Genomic DNA, 18,295 nt, shown 5'->3' on the forward strand with positions numbered 1-18,295 from the left:
GCTTTACTTTATATTGATTTTAAGCAGTTAATAGCTTAACAGAATGTACTACTGAGATCTATATAGAAGATGGTGCCTATACGGATGCCTTATTGTAAGCATTGTATTGTATTAAATAAGAAGTCATTGTTTTCAAGTGAAGAAAGTCCTAAAATATTACTGGGGCGGCTTAGAATAGCCAAACAAACAGTGATAAATTGTCTTAGTGCTATTTAGAAGGAGAGGTAAGCTATTTTGTAAAAGATTGCATAAAATGTAGGAAAAAAAAATTCTTCTGAATTTCTTCTGTGATGCGCCTTTTCTTTTTTCTTCATTTTTTCTTTATTTCTTTTTTTTTTCTTTTCCAGATCCTTCTCTTCTCGGCAGCTATAGGCCCAAGAAAGCCAAAGTGAGTACCCTGCAATGCCATTGTTTGCAAATATTTTTTTGGGAAAGCTCTGAGTAAGAAGGATTGTCCCTTGTAGGTGTCTTTGAACCTTTGTCTTGGGGAAGTAACTTTCGTAGCATCAAAAACAAGACCAAGGAAATTTTAAATCTGATATAACTCAGTCTAGCCCTTTTGACTGATGATTTACAAACAAATGTGAAAGTTAACAGTCTATAAAATATTCATGTCTGTAGTTAGAGGACTTGCTTCTTCTTGGCATTAAGACTTGTGACAGGGCTGTAGAAGATCCTTTAAAAGCAGTTTACAGTTACTTTTCCAGTCATTTTCAGAACATACTTTATTTCATGTGAGTATGGTAAGGTGGCACTAATATAAATGGCAAGCCAATGTTCTGTTATTTCCCATGCTTGCTTTTTCAGAATTTAGCTGTTTTTGCACTGAGTGGCTCTGAAGATCAATATCTAGATTCCTTTGAGCATTTTTTTTCTTTCCTTCTTAATTTAGATGTTTCTGTGTTTCTGAAATAATGCAGAAATTGGGGTTGTCGACATTTAATTGTTTTATGTATGTCCTCTTAATTTCCTAATGATTGGTAAAAGCAATGATACAGGGAGGAGGAAGGAAGGGGAATTAAATGGATAAACCTTGATACAATTAAGCGTATTTTTGTCAGCTTCTCAATTTTTACTATGTAGGGTTGCAGTTTGATGTACCATGTGAATTTCATTTTGCTACCTCTGGATTGTTCTGTGGTTTTAACTGAGAAATTGTAAAGACAATAGAAAATTTCTGCTAAATATTTTTATAATAATTATTTTAATTAATACCTTTTTCCCCCTCTAAATATGGAAGTAGATAATAGCAGAAGTTATTGTTTTGAGCATGCAGATAGCTGAGCTATAGATTAATTAATTCATGATGTTCCTAATGCCCCTAAGCACTGCCAATTCCAACTGTCAAGAAAGTCAAGACAGAGAAGAATGTATGTTTTTGTTGCCAAAATACTATACAGCTTTAAACTAGATGTAGTTAGCATTGTAGTTTCAGAGGACCTGAGAACTGTTCGTAGTGAAAGGTAACTGTTAATGGGAAATCATTGTTGAGTTTAATAAACAACTTATATTTTCACTAGCTTTTGTCAAAGTTTGTCTAATCATCAGATTATGATGTTAATTGACATGATTATGTTTGAGTGATCTTTAATTGTCTAACTAACATCAGATACCTTTTAAAAAATTGTGATGGGGTGTATTTGCCCTGTATGGCTGCAGCCTGGAAAGAGTTAATAAACATCCTCATTTGGTTCCCTGGCTTTGGGAAATGGTTGCTGTCAAAGTCCCCCTCCTGGGTAGAATGAGATAACCCATGGAGACATTTCAATGGTACAGGTTAAGAGGATCTGTGAAAGGAGGAAAAATGGAAACCTAGTACAGTAAAGAGTAAGTAGAAAATGAATAGATGGCCCTGAGTTTTGCCTGGAAGAAGGGCAGATGATGAGAAACAGAAGTCTAAGGACAAGGGTTCCTAAGCTGAGGAGAGGTCTGAGGTGTGTGTTGTGTAGACTTTCAGGTATCATTCTGAATCTTTGAGGGTCCTAGAAGTGGTGAACCTTTAAACTGTGCAGGCAAAAAAGGCAATAAAAGGGCTGTTACGCTAGACTTTGCCGTAAGATGGTGTGTTAGATACTAATAAAGCTCTTTCTTTAACACTTGTTAATTGAATTCTTGGGGCCAGAAATAATTTCTGTAGTTTTAGACTAGGACTCTCCTGAGAAATCAGGGTCCATATTATTCCTCAGTAGACAGATATTTACGGGTGACCTGTATCCTTTTGATTTACAAAAATAAAACCTGTAAAGTATGCATCTTAATATGCATAATAAACTTTAGCAAGACTTACTTTTTTTACAGGTAAAATCTACTCATGGAAAAGACTTTGATAGTTCTTCTGATGTACGTAGTGAGCATGTCATCTCGGGTCCACTGAACAAACAGTCCAGTTCTGCTGGTTCTTTATTGTGTGCAGCGCCTTCAGCATTTCATAAACATTCCTTAAGCTCTGTGCTAAGTCGATCTTCTCTAAGGGAAAGGTAATGACTTGTTTTTGTTCTGTGTGAAATTCTGGACTAATTAATGAGAGCAGATAGTAGTAGTATTTGCATGGCTCTAGGTTGTATGTTTAGAGGCATGCAGGCTGAAGAAAATGAGATTTTTTCCTGAACAACTGTCCTGTCGTTTAACTTGTCCTCAGGAGCTGTGTTTTTGATCACCTCTCTACTTAATGAATGAAATCCAAATAATATGACAATGAAAAGAATGTTTGACATCTGTGTTGCTAACTCTCTTTGAAACAATGAAGCCCCAAATTTCAAGCACCTCATGCCCATCACATGTTTAAAATAGAGACTATTAAATAGATAAGTTCCTCTGTCAGAAGGGATTAAAATATCGGGAGTGTAAGTGTAGATAGATAAACATATATATACCTTTTTTCCACCTGACTATTGTTCAGCGTAGTGTTTATAAGCATGTATTAGTGGCTATGCTGTGGTCGAATGTGTGATTGGAGTGTGTACCATGTTTGGACTAGCTTTAATCTCATCAATGTATCATTTTTCAATCTCTTTACTTTATAGGCATCTTAAGAAATTTTTCAGTTGAAGTGTGGGCCCCCACAGGAATTCTGCTTACATTAATTATTATATTTAGATTTCTTTTTTCAGTAGTCCTCCACTGATCCCAATGGGGTTGGGATGAGGACAGCATCTAATATCCCTTAGTTCAATGGATTTCAATCCGTGGGCTAATACTTTGAGCAAGCCTAGCGGTTCCAGTGTCTCATGGGGGTGGGATGGAAGAAATGTCAAAAGAAGAAACAGATCTTCCATGCCAAAGTCCTCCAGCCCTCCAGGGAGAGAGAGTATTCCCTACCTCTTGGTGAGTAGAATGTGTCTTTGGTGCACAATGCTCCTACTGTACATTCAGTTCAGTTAGTTTCTAGAGGGCTTTCTGGGATTAGAAAGGTTTAAACTTTGAGTACAAAACTGGACCTGAATAACCAGATACCTAACATAATTGCGAGAAGATGAGCATCAAACTGATGGCCTGCCCTAAGTACTGAAATGTGTCTCTGAGGCCTTCCTTGGAGATGTGCTGTGGTGGCTAGTTCATGCACGTTCTAGGCACTTTCCTCCTCGATGCCACTGGTAGCCCAGTTAGTGAAAGCTTGCAAGGCACATTTTATAGCATAGGCACAGCCTAAGGTGTAGCTTCTTTTTCAAAATAGAAAAATTATCTTAGTTCAAAAAGAAAAATGATAGATTGCAGGTAGGGACTAAATTTTTAATACTCATAAAAATCAAGTTACTGTTTCTTTTAACATCTTTCTCTGCTTGAAAACATACTTGCTTGTTATTCTGTGTAATAATATTTCTTGTGAACTGTAATGCAGAGATTAGGAGGTATCTGGAGTTTAAAGGAGATCTCTTGTCATGTTTTCTGACTCCCCAGTCTCTTCTGACATTGTCTGTTCATTAATTACCCATGTCTAGTGAAGAGGTATTGCAACGGTCATTTTTATCCTTTGTTCTGTGGTATGAATCTTTTTTCAGCCAGAATTTTTCTTTTTTTTCTTTCTTTCTTTTAAAATTAATTGTGTTTAAAGCTGTCAGGGTCCCTTATATTGATGGCAGGAATGTCTTGTATGTTGTGAGCTGCTGTTATATGCATAGTAATTTAGTCATCTGCCAGTTAATCTTGAAATCATCTGAACATTCTTGCTCCTTCTCTTTACCAGCCTCTCTCCAGAAGTGAATTGTGATTTTGTGAAATTATGTTTTTTTTCTTATTAGAAAAAATGCTCTCAGCTCTTTAGAGATGTAACATCTTTTTTATATTAAAGATGTAAGCATTTGCTTTCATAGTCAGAAAAAAATATAAAATAAATAAAGGGCACAGTCTAATAAATTTGATCTGTATGTTCGTACTACTGGAAATAAAGATGGCTTTAGTTGCCTCTGTGCTGAGAATTATAGTTGGAATGACAAAAACGTGGATCAGAGGTCGGTGTTTGGAAATGCATGCAAATGCTGCTGTTCAGATCATATAAATACAGGGAAAACCAGTACTACTGAAAGTATAACAATGTTAGTATATTCGCAAGAACACAGTGTTTTATCTTGCAGTGATTTGCTTGTTATTTTCGCCACTTTATTTTGAATTACAAAGATAGAAATTTGCATATCTAGGCAACTTTTATTGCTAATCAACCTACAGTCAAAATAATATTTTACTATTCTTCCTCCCTTTAATTCCGTTATTTCCCTTTTTTTAAAAAAAGTAATGTGAAGTGAGCATCTGCCTTCATGAGAGTTCTTCCTCAGTTTCCTGCTGCAGAGGTGGTAAGGCATTGCAGTACCTTTCTGTGGTGTAGATGAGAGTTTTGTGTAAGTCCTCTGAACCTTTTTGCATCCTTTTTTAGCAGTTTCCAGTCCCTTTCTGCTGGCCTGCTAGGGAGGCCACGAATCAATCTTCTCTCTCCCTTCTTCCACTGGCTTTGAGTCAAAAGCAGAACTGTAAATAGACTTACTGTTAGGACAAAGTGGCAAAGTTTTGAATGTTTATTTTACGTTTTATTTTTAGGTTTTTCATTATTTAGGTCACCTGAGGAAGGTCTGTGTTGCGAACTGACAGTAGACATAGTGAAGCAGCTGTGCCACTTCCCATTTTGAATCTAGCTCTTATACAGTGCTGTGGTATAAGCATACTCTTTAGTTCCTGCCTATGATGTCTGGGTTTTAAGTCAGTGCAGTTAATATGTACCTTAGCCCTAGCTGGTTGATTGTACATAGGTAAGTATTATGCTTTGCGGAAGAGCATTAGGGGTGAAATGTCTCTACTGTGCTGCAGAAGAACAAAATTCAAGTCCAGCTCTTGCTTTTTTAACCCATGTACATCTTCATGCATACTAGAATATGGTGTCTGTTCCTGGGGATTTGTAAGCTAAGCCTTCCTTGTAGTATTGAAACCTGAAGCAAAATACCAAGCTGAAGTCATTATTTTGTGAATAAAAGGTGAAATAGTGAAGTGAATTCTTTACGCTAATGACAGAATTTCTCTGCATGGAGCTATCTGCTGGCACAAGAGAAATGCTTTTCTCAAGAGATTACCACCATCATAGTAGTATTTGGACATTTTTGTTGTGTTGAGAGGCAAAGCTACTTCTCCTGCATTTGGGATCAAGGGGTTCTTTTTCCTACTTTGGACATTGCAGGATTCTGTTTTTGTTTTTTGTTATTGATCTGAAGAGTAATCACGCCTGGAGTGAAGTCCCTCTTGATGTCTTTTTGATGTTTTCCTGGTGGTACTGCTGCAATGTAGTCTTATCTATGACAAAATATAACAAAAATTCTTACCTCTATTTGAAGTAAGACAGAGGTTACCCATCTGGATCAGATGCCCTTATGTTACATTCTTATGTTGTTTCACTACCCTCTTTCTGTATTTTATCTTTCTCCACGTACTACGAGAATGTCAGCATAAAGGTAGATATTACTAGTAAAAGATTAGCTCCTGTGTGAAGTCTTTGAAAATTCAAGTTGTCAGAAGCTTTGGCTTCAGTGATCTTGCAATGTTACCCCAGGATATTGTGTTCTGGTTTTCTCACATAGCAGTATCCAAACTAAGAGTAATTCACATAGTATTTGAGAAGGTGGAATGCATCCTAGGATACATAGGGCTTATTCTACTTCCGTGAGAATATATAGTTAAGTTTTGAGAGCCTTCTACTAGGAAGTAGAGCACTGAAAAATTTAGCAGGCTTTTTAGAAAATAGCTTGCTCTAGGGAGAGGCTGCAACTAGGTTTCCTGCCTGATTCTAGCTAATTATTTCTGATCTTTGGGAACTGAATTTTGGTAGTAAGGTGGTTCGTGAATCTTTGGGGTTTGTTATCGATGTCACCTTTTGGGGAAGTTTACTAATTTTCCATTTACTAAGCTGGCCTCTGGAATCAGCCCTTAAAGATCATTTATTTCTTATCATATTATGTAAAGACTGAGCAGCATATAAGTCTTTCTTCCTGTTTTTGATCAACTTATACATTGTCATCTCTGACCAACTTCTATGTTATTTGTCATCTAATTGCTTGATTTTGCTGCAGAAGTGAGGTAAATTTGAAGGTGATTATTATCAAAATTGTTCTGTATATAAATGGGAGAATTCATTCAGAAATTCAGAGATGATGGGGCAATGGAAAAACATCCAAAGAGCATAAGAAAGTGTAGCCCATTTATGATATAAGCTAATAACATAGTTACAGAATGCTTTGAGAGCTGCTTTGTTGAGGAATGGCTCAGCTAGAGTACTGGGCCTTCCCTGAAACCTCAGAAGTTGTCTACTTCTTGGAATTCACTTTATACCTGAGGTTAATTTAGTCTTTGAATCTACTGAGGGAGTAGATGGTGGTTCATAAAAGGACCCTTTTGACTAAGGGGTCAAGGACTAAAGAATCTTAGTCTTCCTTTTTGTTCTGCTTGCCCCCATTTTAAGGGCTAGATAGGAAGCTTAGTGTATGGCAAAGAGAGTATTTACTAATTTAAACTCTGCTCTGAATGTATCTTTAGTGCTTCAGGGCCTAGTTCTAAGCAGGGCTTTTGAAAGTAAGAAAAACTATTTAGAAAGGATGAGGTATTTTTAATTTTTTTTTTAATTTCTTACTGAAGAGGAAGAGCAATTGTATCCATAACTAAGCTGCTAGCTACTACTTACAAATGTTTAGACTGTCATGCTATGACTTAAGGCCTTGTCTGTGCATGATTGTTTCTCTTTCATGGAAGTATCCTGGTATAGTGAAAGCCACATACTTTTTCCACCACAAATGTGTAAGAATATAAGGAATTTTATGTTGACATACTTTTTATTACAATTCAGAAATTGGTACATACCAGTACAGTCTCTAAAACAATTTTACACTGGTAAAGCTGCATCTATGCCAAGGTTTATTGCCATCAGTCCTTAAAAAAAAAAAAAAAAAAAAAAAAAAAAAAAAGACACACAAAACAAAAATGACTCTTTTACTATATAGACTAGTAAAACTCTTAATTGTATCCCAGCCTTTGTATTGTGCCTCTGTATATACTAATATATACTGAGAACACATTTCATCTTAGTAAATTACCACTTCATGTCCTTTTAAATGAGAATAAAGTAACTTCTCCACTTAATGTGGATGCTGCATAAATGTCTACTTCCATATAAAATCTGTGACTTCTTTTTCAATTTCAGAATTAAATATGTTTGGTTTTCTTGAGAATCTCTCTTATTGCAACTGTAAGTTCTTGAAAATTGTGTTTTTCAGGTTATACTTAGCTTAAGAGTTGTATCTTTCTCCCTCTTCCCCTTCCTCCCAATTACCATAGTAGTGTTCTCTCCAATTGTGAATCTGTTACTACAGTACTTCATTGATTTCTGTCCTCTGATAGTTTGTCCTTGTATGTGGTTTTGCGCAGCGTGAAGTCTGTGTCTTTGAAGCTGATGAATTCTTCATGTAGGCCACATGCACAGAGTTGTTCACAAGGCTGGGAGGTATGATGGTGGGGGAAGGGGTCCTGTTAGGTACTGCAAATATTCCGCAGTAGACTTTTGCATTAATTCTGCTGGTGTAAAATTTATTAGTTGCTGCTGCTGCAATGTGATATTAACATTTTTGCTATATGCAATTATGTGATTGGATTGTCTGACATTTGAAAATTCCTATTTGTTACAGCTCTCAAGTTTGCAAGCTTCTATTTGACTGGAATATATGGGTAGATGTATCCTCTGTGTTTGTAATGGACTATTTCATCCTAATGGATAAAATTATATATGAAAATAACTTTAATCTTCAGCACAGGATCTAGACTGTACTTGGCTTCTTTTTTCCCATCAAGGTAGATGTTGTCTGCCTGACCTTAAAAAAAAAAATCCTTATCTCATAAAAGAAAATAAATGCCTTTAGTTACATTACAAGGGAAAATGGTTCTGTTTCCTTGATCGTACTCGACACAACATCTTTGAAATTAATCTTGAGAAGTTCTCTGATTGATCTGGCTTTTTCTAGGTCACTAAGCTATATTTCCAAAGTGTTTATACAATCTATTGGAATCAATAAACAATTTAAACTGATGTAACTGCAGAATGTTTGCAAGTCCCAGGGGAAAATTGGAAGTATGACAAAGAATACAGCTGTAGAAGTTTATTTTGTTTATCAGGACAAACAGTCATTGAAATGAAATGACTTTTCTTTCAACACTGCAATACAATACTGACACCTTAATCACATACATAAGTAGCTAGTTGTTTTAAAAACACATTATTAGCAAATGCAAAACCTTTATTTATAGTTTAAGAAGCTATGCTCTAAAGCCTGTTTTATGCTAACTCTTGTATTGGAGATACTTTTATATCACGAAATGGTTTCACTTCAGATTATATGTGTTATATTTCAGGCATCATTTTATTTTAGGTTGAGTTTTGATTGGTGTAAATATTAACATTATGTCTTAGAAGGTGAGTTAGACTGTATATTCATTACTAAAATTAGACAATAATGATACTAGCAAAACTAATTAAAAAGAAGCTGATACTATTTTAATATTGGTTAAGATTTTGATTTCTCTCTCTCTCTGTCTCTCTCTCTCTCCCCTTCTCCCCCTCTCTTTTTATTTTGGTACATTAAATTTGGGATATATGCAAGTGACTAACATTTCTTATACCACAGCGCACACTAGTGGATTGATTAATAAAATCACCCAAAGAAACACCTAACAGTTCTTGAATTAAATACTTAAATCTTCCTGCAGACATAGCCATGTCTTCTATAATTGAATACAATAGCAAGCTGGGTTTTCTTTTTCTCTAACAGCAAATACATCTATCTCCAAGGATATTTGTAAATTTAAGATTAATAGCAATGATCTGAAATCTTACATATGAATTTCATAAAATTTATTTCCCAAAGGAAATCTATTCTAACTTCTGTTCTCACTGCTGGTAACCTGGATGTTGGAAGAACAGCAGCTGCTGTTTAAGAAGAAAATGTCAAGCTTTCTTTGGTCTCTCTTTATTTGTTAAATGGGAAATGATCCACTATTACTGCATCTAGAATATAGGTTTTTAAACATGCATTGCAGAGATTCTTTAATATTAGGGCTTGTAAATGCTAATGGGAAGTTGTAAGGTGTCAGTACCACTCCAACCCCTTTTCCCTTACCTCTCTCTTTTTTATATAAATTGTTTTTGACCCCTGCCTGATCTGATTCATTCTAAGCAGAGTGTTTTATCAGGACAGCATGTTTTTATTCAGCACAATGCTAGTGATACACTGCATACATTGTAATGCAGTACATCATAGGGGTTCGACTGTATTAAAGAAATGAATGCTCCTGCTTGTTTAAGTTTCTTGGATTTCTACACTTTTAATGGCAACTCTTCCTCTTCCTCCCCTCCTCCCAAGATTCACAAAGTAGTTACTTTTTTTTAGGACAAGTTACTTGATTTCTTTAAATGTAACAGAGTTTTAGATTCTAGTATGCAAAATAACTGAATAATATGGATTTCTCATTTATGCTGTTGGGTTTGAAATGAGTTGTAAATATTCAGGATACTAATATCAATGCCTTTGTAGCCCACTTTGTGAAAATCCTTGCCTGGTATGCAGAGATGACACAAAGATAAACAATGTTAAATGTAATTAGAAATATGGAAAATACATCCCGCATAGGTTATATGATTCATCCCTCCCATATTGTGCCAACAATTTCCTGTCATCGTTTCATAGAAAAAAAAAATAGTCACATTCAGAGATGGATGATCTGATCTAAGAAAACCTGTAGATTGGCTGAAAATCTTGGGACTGTTTAGAACAAAAGTAGATTTTGAGAGAGGTAAGCAATAAGAAGTAAGTTCAAATAAGTTAAGCAGATTCAGGAAAACAGAAGAATCTTACTCAGAAGCAGCCTGCTGGTCGCTTTCTGCTGCATCTTTAATACAAGTAATGATACAAAAGGTTAGGAGGTGCTCCCAGCCCTGTATGCGGCCGTTAAGGCAGCCTGGCACTTCCCATTTTCAAGATCCCATTTTTGGTTACTTTTGACTTTTCTTAGTTACTTGTTTTGGTCTGAAGCTTTATATGTGCAATATGTGCACTCACTTTATTACTTCTGTAAGGAGCTGTGTTGTTTTGAGCAAGACTTCTAGAAGTTTGGTGAAGGTGAACGAGGCCTGTTGCACTCATGCTGTGGATTGGAGAGAGACTTGATAATGCAGGGAATTGCCCTACCAAGGGCGATGGTAGCCAGCGGAGAGAAGAGGGCAGAGGGCTCGCAGTCTCTCAGACCTGTCCAGAGCCCAGTGCAGAATCACAAGATTCAGTCATGAAATTTCTCTGCTGCATCAAATTTGTGCAGCCAACTAACGAAGCATATCTCTGTTTCCATGCCTCTAGTCTTCCCAGAGTATGGCAGCCTGGCGCTGCTGCTAGCTGCTCTTCCGTTAGCTCAGACTGCAGAGGTCTGCAGCAGATCCTCGGCTTGCAGTCCTGCTGATGGCCCATTTGCACATGAGCGTAATACCACGTCAGGAGTGATTATTTCCTTGCTGCTCTTCAAATTTAGGAAACGGTGTAAATGAAACTAGCACTGCAAAGTCAGGTTCTCAAAGGTTAGGAAACACTAAAAAGATGCACAGTCTTGATTTAGTGTTTTGTTTCCGTGATTGTGATGAAATGGTTTATGATTTTTTTACACAATCTTGTACCTGTCCCCCAGTGAATTCTTGCTTTGCCTTAATCTTGCACCTTTTTAATAATATATTTTTGAGTATGCTAAAATACGGAGGTTGGTGTGTAAATGATCCTATCCTTAAAACCTTACCTGTCTCCCTTAGTAATCTGAGAATTACTATAGTCATGAAATTTCTGCCAGCTTCAGAGCTCCCTGAGATGGATGAGGGGTGTTTGAGTAAACTGGAAAAAGTGTACTGCAGAACATGAAAGAAGAAATCCAAAGTTTTTCAGTCAGTCGTATCAAGTGGCCTACCTTGGTTTTAGTATAAAAAAGCAACTTAAAATGGAGTTCGGTCTTGTGAAATTTGTGGTACTTTCACATTTAGGTAAGACTGTGAATTTGCATTTTTTGAACTCCATGGATTTTCCAGTTTACACATGTTGGAGTTATCTTCTTGATGGTTTAGCCCAGTGGAAATGATTTAATGTGGGTAATACTTCCTTTAAGAAGAGAAAAATGCAGTCTAATCAATGGGAATAGAATAACTGCATAGCTTTTCTATTCTGTAGGGACAATACAAACATTACAGAAATATTACTCACTTACAAAATCAACATTTTCTCTGCTTTGTATCTTGTATTGGGCTTGTGAATGCATATTGTTTACATGTGGCTTTGAAATGTTTCCTTAGTTGTACTCCAGAGGAGAAAAAGAATCAAATCTAAACATTGTATATGTTCCAAGTAGAAGGAAGTAATGCATTCTTCATAATTTAAAAAAAGTCTACATCAAAAGCATGTTAGAGCTTTTTAACATGGAACTATTTCTTCTATTGGTTTATTTTCCCTCTTCGTCTTTCAGATTTAACTCTGGTTGGCCTACACCAGCAAATGGAGATGAGATCCATAAACGAGTGAAAAATATTTTAAGGACACACAGTGCTAGACAGCGTCTAATATTTGTAAGTGTGACTGCAAGCTAACTTTTTTTATTAACAAGATGATTGAGGAAGAGAATTGTGCCTAAAGACTTAGTTTTATTACATTTTTGTATTTCGAGGCAGCCTTGAGTGTAGAAATCTGGATTCGGTGTTTCGCACTGATTTTGGTAGCCTCCTTATGCAATCTTTGTGGACAGCTGGTATGGGTAACCCTCTCACAGGGTATTGAAGATGATTAAATTATTTTTTAAATTTGGGTCCCCTGCTTTCAGTTTAAGGGAAAAAAAAAACATTACTGATCTGTAGAACATCAAGGACATAACATGTTGTGCAGCTGCACACCACCAGCTGCTGGTGTCCAGCTGTTTGTAGAGCTAATATTATTTTTCAAATGTGTGCTTTTTTTCTTAATTACCTGGCTTTCAATGAGCAGAGATCTTTATCTAATGAGATTGTGCCCTGGATCAGAACATTTTGTCCTTGAGCCTGATGGAATTTTGAAGTGCAGTTTTAGTCAGATAACAATTTTTGTTACTGTGATTCTAAGAATCCCAGTTGTGGCACAGGAGTTCCCTGGGCAAAACGTTGCACCAACTGAATGACAGGAGTGTCCATCTGCAAATAAGTTAGGCTGTTATGTATGAGATGGCGTAAATGAGAGGTAAGAGAATGATAAGAATTGAAATAGGTAAGGTTAAAATAAAGAGCTCTGATGAAGTTGTTATTTTTTCTGGAAATCTAATAGGCTGATGCTACTGATCAGTTAGAGACACAAGTGTCTCAGTGGAGAAAGACATCTTGTTTGCTTCAGTTTCTCTTCTTGGGGAAGTGTGACAGAAGTGCGTGAGCCCTGGCCTCCTTGCTTCCTCCTTCAGCACAGAGCAAGTGGAAGTAATGCTAATATGCTTGAGTATGAACTGTGCTGTTTGGGATGCAGTGACTCCAGTGGCTAAATGAAGGTTCTTGTTATCCCTTGCTGAAAGATGTGCCAAGAATATCTGTCTTGGCCCTAAAATCTTGACATCCCACCATCACTACCAAATTTAGCTATCCTGGACAGTTCCTTGTGTCACTTGTAGGCACTCTTTACTGTTCTTTTTCTTGTTTTCTGTCAAGTGTTTATTTTTAGCTTAGTTTTTGTGAGTTCTTTTTGTTTTAAGCACTGAAAAACCCTTCCTCATGCATGTTAAGACTGTGAAATCGTGTGTATTGTACCTCCCTGAGTTTTTACACAAATGTTACCACCTCTTGTCAGCTGCTGCTGCTGTGAGCTGTCAAATAGAAGATACCTATCATATTTTTGTATTTCAGCTACTCCAAAATAGGTACAAATCTTGTCAAATACTCCTCTGATGTTTCAATGAACTTAGGATAGCAGGTTGAAATATATGACAGTCCAGCACCTACATGTAATGAAAGTTTGCATAGCGCAAACCATCTCCAGGGGTCCTTGACTACTTTCCTTGAACAGGAGACCATGACTTTAGGATAAAAGATTTACTATGTTGTTAGGAGAGCTAAATGACTGGTTACACTGTCTCTCTATATAGTCATAAAGACTGTAAATATTTAATATTGTAGCGAGTAAAAGAGAACTCCATTGCTTTCTTCTTTTAGTATTTTATTAATTTTATTTTTAAACATCACTTAAAGCAACTCTTGGAATGAAGTCTTATGCTACTCCAGAATGACTTACACATGCTGGTATTCACTTCTTGCCGCAATGTTGCACAAATGAACATTAATTTGAAAGTATGATGTTAGATTCTTAAAGCATGGTGCTTTCATTTGGCTTTCTGTTAGCACACATGATCACTTCCAGTATTGAACACATAGTGAATACACACAGGATTAATAACTAGAAGTGAAGCTTTACTGATTCTTCTTCTGCCAGAAATCCTCATGTGTCTGCCCTGAAAAATCCAATACCCCATCAGAGTATTGGATAGGATTTTTGGATCCTTAATTAGAGATTATGTCAGAAGAATATTAGGAAAGTACCATTTTTCTAGGTCCATTTTCTTCCATGGAGCAAAAGGAATGGGAGGATATTACAGAAAATCTCACTGTTTAATTATCATATGCTGCTAACTTGTGAAAGCTGTGGTAATAGCAGCTGACCTGATAAACAAACAAAAAAGTCAGGCATACTTGCATTGAGTGCTGTAAAATTATACAGGATTATACTGTGCTTCCCTAGAAGGTCCAAAATCTAGGCTGCGTAGTTAGGCAGTGGGTGGGTGAAAGTCAACAGATCATCTTGAAAGTGAAGGAATAGTAAAGCAAGTGCATTGGCAATTTGATGAGTAAAGATTTTGGCTTCAGCCTGGAACCTCTTCCAAACTTTGAAAGGTTTAAAGGTATCTCTTATTCTGTTTTATTCCAATGAGCCAAATGCTAAATAAACATTCTCAGAAGCATCCAGCTGTGTTTTTCAGAACTTCGTTTCCATAGTGCTCTATAAAAACAGTGACTGAAACTGTGCTGCAGATTCCTTAGGGTGTCCGCTGTAGCTTTCCACTATGATATTTTGACAGTATCATGTTTCCATCTTTTTCTGTTTTCCAGAACATAATTTGCCTCTAGCAAATACTGCCGAGTTTTATTTACCACTGTACCCCATTTTCTCTACTCAGTACTTTATAGTCTGTGACTGCTGAAGGTAGAGAGCTTTCCTGTTTACAAACACACTTATTACCTTATATTTTACCATAGTAAGTTGAATTAGATTTTCCCTCATCCATACTCCTGCCATTCAGCTTGCTTTACATCTTATTGCTATCTGCCGTTATATTTATTGTCTTCTTGCCTCGTTCTGTGTTAAGAACAAGCTTGATTATTTTTACTGCAGTCTCTTTTTCCGTTTACTTCTTATATATCATGAAAGATTTTGTTTCCTAATCCTCATGGCAACTGGCTCCTGCTGAAAGCATTACTTAAGTATCACCACTTAAGTTGTGTCTTTGTTCTTCAGTGTAGAGTGAACCTGGTCATATATGGATGGAATTCCTACCATCCAGTCTCAGGTGAGCAACGGGCTCACTTCAAAAGAGGTATTTGTTTCTTATTTACCTCAAAGAGTAACTGTAAATTAATTAATGTCTAGATAGCATTTGAAAGATAAGATTGCTTTGTAGCAACTCTTAAGAATACCACTGAAGAGTCATTAGGTATGTCACAGATATTTTTTAAAACTGAATAAGCATGTTCTCAACCCTGTATGTGGAATGGAATTATTTAGATGTATAGAATGCTACTGTCACGTAAAGTGCCTTATGTGAATAACAGTAGCTCGTAATGCAAAGCTAATGAATCATGGAAGTTTAAGGTTCTTTTCCCCCTCTTCTGGAAGATGCAAAAGTAAGGCAGTGAGCAGTGGGTTTTGTAGCATTTATGCCACACATTTGTTGGTGATTATTGAGGCTTATGTTGTCTGCATAGTTCTTTAGAACTACAATGCCAAGAAATTCTTTCCAGTTTATTACCTGAAAATTATTAGCTGCATTTTGGTGAACTTAATTAAAAGTGTTCATAAATGGCATTTGGTTCATTACACTTTCTCACTTTCTCCCCCAAGAAATGTAAGCACTTTAATAGTCTTTCACTAAATGGAAAGAAAATATTTTTGAAATGATATCATTATAATCAGAAACTAAGGTAATGAGAATTTGATTTCTGTTTTTTGTTTTGTTTTGTTTTAGGATGAGAGTAATTCATCAAAAGAAGACTTGACTAAAACAGGAGAGTTTTCACATAAAGCATCCTTATCCATGAGTGAACAGCAGAGCAGGTATGGAATTTTTCTCTGTCCAATACAGAACTGTCATATTCATGGTATTGCCCTTTAAATTTAGCCAAAAATTACACTTCCTGTTTTGAACTATGTGATATATTGCACGGAGAAAAGGCTTCTGTAGGCATTAATCCTACCAAGCCTTTTCACCTAAAAGCAAAATACAGTTATCATTATGCCTTTCATGCTGTTTGGCACTGTGTCGGTGTAGTCTTCAAAATACCCTGATTTTGGGACCGAACTTGGCTATAAAAATTATCTATGAGTGGTAGTTTCTGGATTTTCTTCAACCCAAATAGAGAGCAAATGTAACTTTAAAAATAACCATTTGACTATACTTTTTAAATTATAGAAATGAAAAAATAAGTTTAACGTTATTTAGTAATTTGACTTTTTTTCAAAGGACATGCCTGGAAAAGAGCAAGCATCTTAAAAAAAAATACACAAAAAACATAGACTACATGTTAGAGATTCAGCATGCAATATTTCATCAGGAATCCTGAAAACCTGAGATCCTGTCTGGTGTATATAGGTTAATTATTCTGTGTATTCTTCAGATGAATGATTAGGGTTTCATTCTAATATTTTACTTAAAACATACTGATTGATTTGATTTTGACAACTTCTGTAGTAAAAATAGATCACTGTTGAGGTTCCCTGTGTATGCACACTGTATTTTGTAGAATGTTTTGGGTAGTCATTGGAGGAATGATGTTAAGTAATGTAAAACAAATTGGGTTATATGGCTTTTTTGGATTTGCTTAAATTAAGAGAAAAAAATCCTAGAACTTTGATGCTAAAATTGAGACTTTAAAATTTTGATAATTAAATGTGGTGCAATATTTTGTGACAATGGCCTCATGAGTCACCACTGTATACCACTGAAAGGAGCGTAATTCAAAAAGGTCTAAGAAGGTATGTTTTGAGGGGGTGTTTTTGTTTGTTTGTTTGTTTTTAACTCCTGTAATTTTTAGATACCTTTGGACAAGCTATCTAATAAAATAAATCTTAGATTTTCACATTTGCATGAAGTTGTTACTGAAGTTGTTAGCACTTCTCTACCTACATGCACTCCTGTGTTCTTTACTACTTTGTCATTAACAGCTGCTGCAAGTAAAATATGTGGAATGTGTTTGTGAGAGAGAAAGTGCAAGTTTTTGTATTGAGACAGCTTTAGGATTTGATGCTGAAACTGAAGACCGTAAGAAAAGAAGAAACAAATCTTAATACTGCATCAGGAGATGATGAGATACGAAATATGGCACTCAAGTTGGGAAAGGACAGTTCCTTGCACTTAGAGCCTGGCAGCACTGATGCCACTCACAAAAGGGAGAGACACCTAAGGACTCAAGGACGGTCTGACTGCTGAGTGTTTGCCAGAGTGCTCATAAACAAGATACAAGGACAGAGACAGAGTTCAGAGAAGGACATGGTACTGTCGACCAAATGTTGGCAGTAAAGTAGATGATTGAAAACCACTGGGAGTAAGGAAAAGGTCCATGTTTTGTGAAATATTTAGTATATGACTCACTCAGAAAAGAACAACTGGGACTCCTAAAGGAGATGTATGAGGGAACAAAAGCATATGATGGATATTTCAGAGCAGGGAGTTGCGTGCAGAAATCCTGCTCTTAATATGATTTGTGAGTGTAATTCCCAGATTGCTTAGCTCAGATTCAGATGGTTTCCAGTTGAGACAGGTGACGGACTCTTCCCTAGCTTGGCTGTATCTTTGTCCAGACCAGTGCTGTGTATCTCATGTGCAAGGACTGACTGATGGAAATACACAAAAAGATACTGAAGCTTATGTCTTTTAAGTCTTTGTCAGAAACAGAATAAGGAATTTACAAAAGTTGCTATTATTCTTTGACACTCTTCTCCTACTGCCATTAAAATTGTTGAATTTGAGTTTTCCCTAGGTAGATATGCTTTTAGTAGGAGAAAGTGCAAGCATTAGACTGACTCTAGGAAATAGATTCTGAAGAAAAGTATGTCAGAGCTGTTTTTAAGATTGCATACAAATGACCCTCCTAGGGCACTGCTCATTTGTTGGCCTAAGAAGGCTCTGTTGGAAGTGAGGTGATACAAGCTGTGGAAAGAATGCAGAAGTTTAGTTCAGTTGTTGATGGTCTCCAGTGTGTTGAATTGTCTACATTTAACATAGGCCTGTGTAACTTCCCTGTTACTTCTTCTGTTATGTTTCTTTGTGTCCAAACTGTAGGACATTGTTCACTGTATCTAGGATGATAAACAGGTTTAAATTTTTCTCATGCTGTTGACTGAACTAAAATATTGGGGTTTGACTTCTCCAGAAGTGTGAAGGTGACCTATCTCCATTTTTAGTTTTGGAACCTCATATAGATTTTACTGTTGTTGATTCGTATAGACTGACATCACTGTAGTATTTGAGTGTA

At 36.3% G+C, this 18,295-nt stretch overlaps 1 protein-coding gene across 1 annotated transcript in view; it reads left to right on the top strand.

Moving 5' to 3' along the window:
- Positions 1–18,295, top strand: part of SPATA6 (spermatogenesis associated 6) — a 42,312-nt gene that overhangs the window by 22,368 nt on the left and 1,649 nt on the right. Inside the window, exons 9-12 of the mRNA XM_062581237.1 lie at positions 348–388; positions 2,299–2,477; positions 12,010–12,109; positions 15,790–15,878. Of these exons, the coding sequence (XP_062437221.1) occupies positions 348–388; positions 2,299–2,477; positions 12,010–12,109; positions 15,790–15,878 (409 nt within the window). The remainder of the gene's footprint in view (positions 1–347; positions 389–2,298; positions 2,478–12,009; positions 12,110–15,789; positions 15,879–18,295) is intronic.

The sequence above is a fragment of the Rhea pennata genome, chromosome 8 (assembly GCF_028389875.1).
Source record: "Rhea pennata isolate bPtePen1 chromosome 8, bPtePen1.pri, whole genome shotgun sequence".
NCBI lineage: Eukaryota > Metazoa > Chordata > Aves > Rheiformes > Rheidae > Rhea > Rhea pennata.